The sequence below is a fragment of the Mus pahari genome, chromosome 18 (genome assembly GCF_900095145.1).
Source record: "Mus pahari chromosome 18, PAHARI_EIJ_v1.1, whole genome shotgun sequence".
NCBI lineage: Eukaryota > Metazoa > Chordata > Mammalia > Rodentia > Muridae > Mus > Mus pahari.
Genome location: NC_034607.1, coordinates 20,739,683 through 20,743,098, shown reverse-complemented (window position 1 = coordinate 20,743,098; position 3,416 = coordinate 20,739,683). Strand labels below are relative to the sequence as shown.

General features: G+C 42.1%; 1 protein-coding gene across 1 annotated transcript in view; it reads right to left on the bottom strand.

Moving 5' to 3' along the window:
- Window positions 1-977: 977 nt before the first annotated feature.
- Window positions 978-3,416, bottom strand: part of LOC110336056 (BTB/POZ domain-containing protein KCTD9-like) — a 58,503-nt gene continuing 56,064 nt past the window's right edge. The window contains exons 2-3 of the mRNA XM_021218472.2: window positions 2,191-2,459; window positions 978-2,062 (exon numbers count right to left, since the gene is read on the bottom strand). Coding sequence (XP_021074131.1) covers window positions 1,103-2,062; window positions 2,191-2,459 — 1,229 coding nt within the window. The 3' untranslated portion in view covers window positions 978-1,102. The remainder of the gene's footprint in view (window positions 2,063-2,190; window positions 2,460-3,416) is intronic.

The window sequence follows — 3,416 nt, the reverse complement described above, 5'->3', positions numbered from 1 at the left end:
AAGAAGAAGAAGAGCCACAGGTACTGACATAGTGCATCATGTACTAGCCAAATGCTTCCTTTTTGTTCTTCAACCTTTTCTGGTGGCTATAATCAAGCCATCAGTTTAGAATTTCTTAGTCTCCACTGCAGGGTTTCAGCTATAATTATCTGATGTTGCCTTCTTGTAGGTGACTGCAGGATTTATTCATACTCCACCTGCAGTAGATTCAGACTGAATGTCTATTCTAAGCTGGTTGTGTATAAACTAATTGGCATTACATGAACTGTGATCAGGATAAAGCTTGTGTTTTGGTTCTGAAGTTTCTTCCTGTGCTTGTGACAACTGAGCATGAGAACTGGACTAGTGAAGGGAAAGAGTAGCCTAGTCTCATGTAGAATGGAACTTGCCTACAATGAAGCAGAAGCATGCTCACTAGACAGCTGCGGCACTGGTGAATCCTTCCTTCTCCTGCACAAGGATACACAAGAGCTTTCCTTCTACTGTGTCTCAAAATGTGAGACAAGATTATGACTCAAATTTAGCTGTTTTCTTTTTTAAAAGTAAACATTATAGAAATGAATCTCAAAAGAGCCATAGGGAGTCTTAAACTAACCACCCTCATGTGATAGATAGGTGAGTGAAGAGGAAGGCATCACTAAAGCTATTTATAAACCTGAACAACTCTTCAGAGTCTTCAAGACATTTAACAACTTAAACATCCTTACTGCATCTAGGAATTCAATAAATATATTTGCATATGTTGTGCTTTTCATAAATTAAAATTTTCAAATGCATCTTAAACCAAGATGGTACTTCCACATAATGCCTAAATAAAAGCAAATATAATAGCTACTACTCCTGGTCGGAAATCAGACAAATGCCCCAACTCCACTCAAAATGCAGCAGTATGATCTACTGCCCCTACATCTATGAACAGAGTGTCCTTCTGTTACAGTTCCAATGAGGGGAAATTCAATTATTTCTCCTTATGCACCTCTGGGAACAAGCATATGCCTTAAATTCCCTTACAATTTTATCTCCACTAGACAACTCGAAGGATGGAGAAATAAAATAAGGAAAGGTTTCCATCTGGGACATCTTCCTCCAGCTCTTGCCACTCTCATCTGACACTCTGGGACATATGTAATGGTGTCAGCATCTCTTCAAATATGGCACCCTTCACATTGGAGCCTCTCAGGTTGGTTTCCTGGAGGTCACACCCCGACAAATCACAGTTTTCTAAATCGGTTCCTGCCAGAGTTGCTCCTCTGAGATTACAGTTCTTGAGTTTCGCATTTTTTAAGGTGGCAACCCTGAGGTTAACCCCTGTCATCTGATTTCCTTCCATGTCCACACCTTTCAGATTAGCACCCTCTAAGTTGGCTTTAAGACCCGAAGGATCCTCAAAATTACAGAGCCTCAGGGATGCGCCTTCTGCGTTTGAGCAGAGCATCTTGACTCCCTGAAGATTTGCACAGTTGAGCACTGATCCAGAAAGATCAGCTCGTTCAAGATTAGCACAGCAGAGATTTGCATGTGCGAGGTTGCAGCGGCTTAAATTGGCCATTTTGAAGTTAATGTATCGAAGGTCCAAACGGGAAAGATCAGCACCACTGAAGTTTAAACCCTGGCAGTGCAGCTCTGACTTGGTTGGAGTGGCCAGCAGAAATCGAACAAATTCCTTTCGGGATATTGGTGAATGATCCTCTGGTAGTTGGGAATTCTTTATGGCCACTTCGAGGTGTTCAATCAGTGAGTCAATACCAAAAAACCTGGCTTCTTCTAGCACACCCAGTAAGTTAATGCCATCATTTACAATGAGCTGTCCATGACGTAAGTAGTTCAAAATAGGTTCAAAGTACTCAGGACTTCGGTCAATTAAGAAAGCTCCTCTATGATCTTGCTTATTTCCCCAGACACCTTTGTCCTTGAACATGTGCGCCAGCATACTGTCAGGCTCTTTATTCACTAAAGTGCTCCTTGTTGTTGTGAAGTATCGTCCTCCTACATTTAACGTGAGCCAGTCTGTGTGGGATCCTAGCAATCCTCCAGGTGGTTTAGCATCTGTCTGAGGATTTATGTATTAGGTCCTTTCTTTAGAGATACTCAAATATATATGCTTTCTTCCAAATGAAAGGATAGTAGCTGAAGCCAAGTCATGTTTTCATGTTAAGATCTGATCGGCAGTAAAGGACTGTCAAACACAATAAATGGTTCTCCTTCACACACAAACAACACATCATCATCCCTTATCAAAGCAATATCATCAATCAGGCCGCCCTTCCCATTATATACACTGGTGGCTTTTATGCCGAGTTTACTGCTGGTTACTGAGAGCAAGTCCGACAAAGTTCCGTATACAGCAACCACCCTCAGTCCCACACCCCGGGGTTGGCCGATCCTCCTTCCCACACCGCCCCTAGGCTCCTCCTGTTTTTGTTTTCTTTCTGCATCATTTATTCGATTCCACTTCTGTCCTGTATCAGTACCATGTTGTTTTTGTCACTATGGATCTGTGGTATAACATAATATCACGTACTGTGATTGCCATGATGCTTCTACAACCCTCAATCCCCAGGATTGCTTTGGCTATGCATGTATAGCATTTTGTGTTTCCATAACTATGAAGATTGTCTTTTCTATTTCTGTGAAGATTGTGAGTGGGCATTGATGGTGATCTCATTGTATCTGTAGGTCACTTTTTTGGTAATATAGATATGCTTATTGTAAGCCCCTTGAGGCACATGAATGGCCAGGCTCCTCCCCGAAGACTTCCAATGGCCAGGTTTCACCCACAGAACACGAACAGCCTTAACAGCTGGCCAGACTCAGCCCCTGCCATAGAAATTAAAAATCCCACTCTCAGGAGTTGAAATCCCACCAATCCCGAGGTTCTCCCCCAGCTCTGGACTTAAAATTGCACAAACCCCCACCCTGGAAAGCTCCCCACCCCAGAATTCTTATATAAATTCTGTCTTCTGCTCAGTTCTCTGCTGCTTCTCACCTGAGCAGAAGCAGCCATCCTTCTGGGCTCTTCCCTCCCAATATATCTTTTGTGTGAGGTTTGTTGCACAGTGTTACTTTGTGGTATTTCTTGGCATGTGGCTGCCAGGATACCTTTCCTGTCAAAGTCATAATACTATGGGAAAGACCTTCCTTTGGTCAGCCAGGGCGGAGCTGTAACACTTCCACTGGGGAACTTCCAGAATTGTAATAATGACACTCATGATATAAGTTCTTCTAATCTGTGAGCATAGGAGGTCTTTCTATCCTGTATTGCTTACTTTAATTTCTTTAGTATTTTAAAGACCCATCTTACTTCTTTAGTTAGGTTATTGCATCTGTCTATCTATCTATCTATCTATCTATCTATCTATCTATCTATCTATCTATCTATCTACTGTGTGTGTATGTGTGTGTGTGTGTGTGTGTGT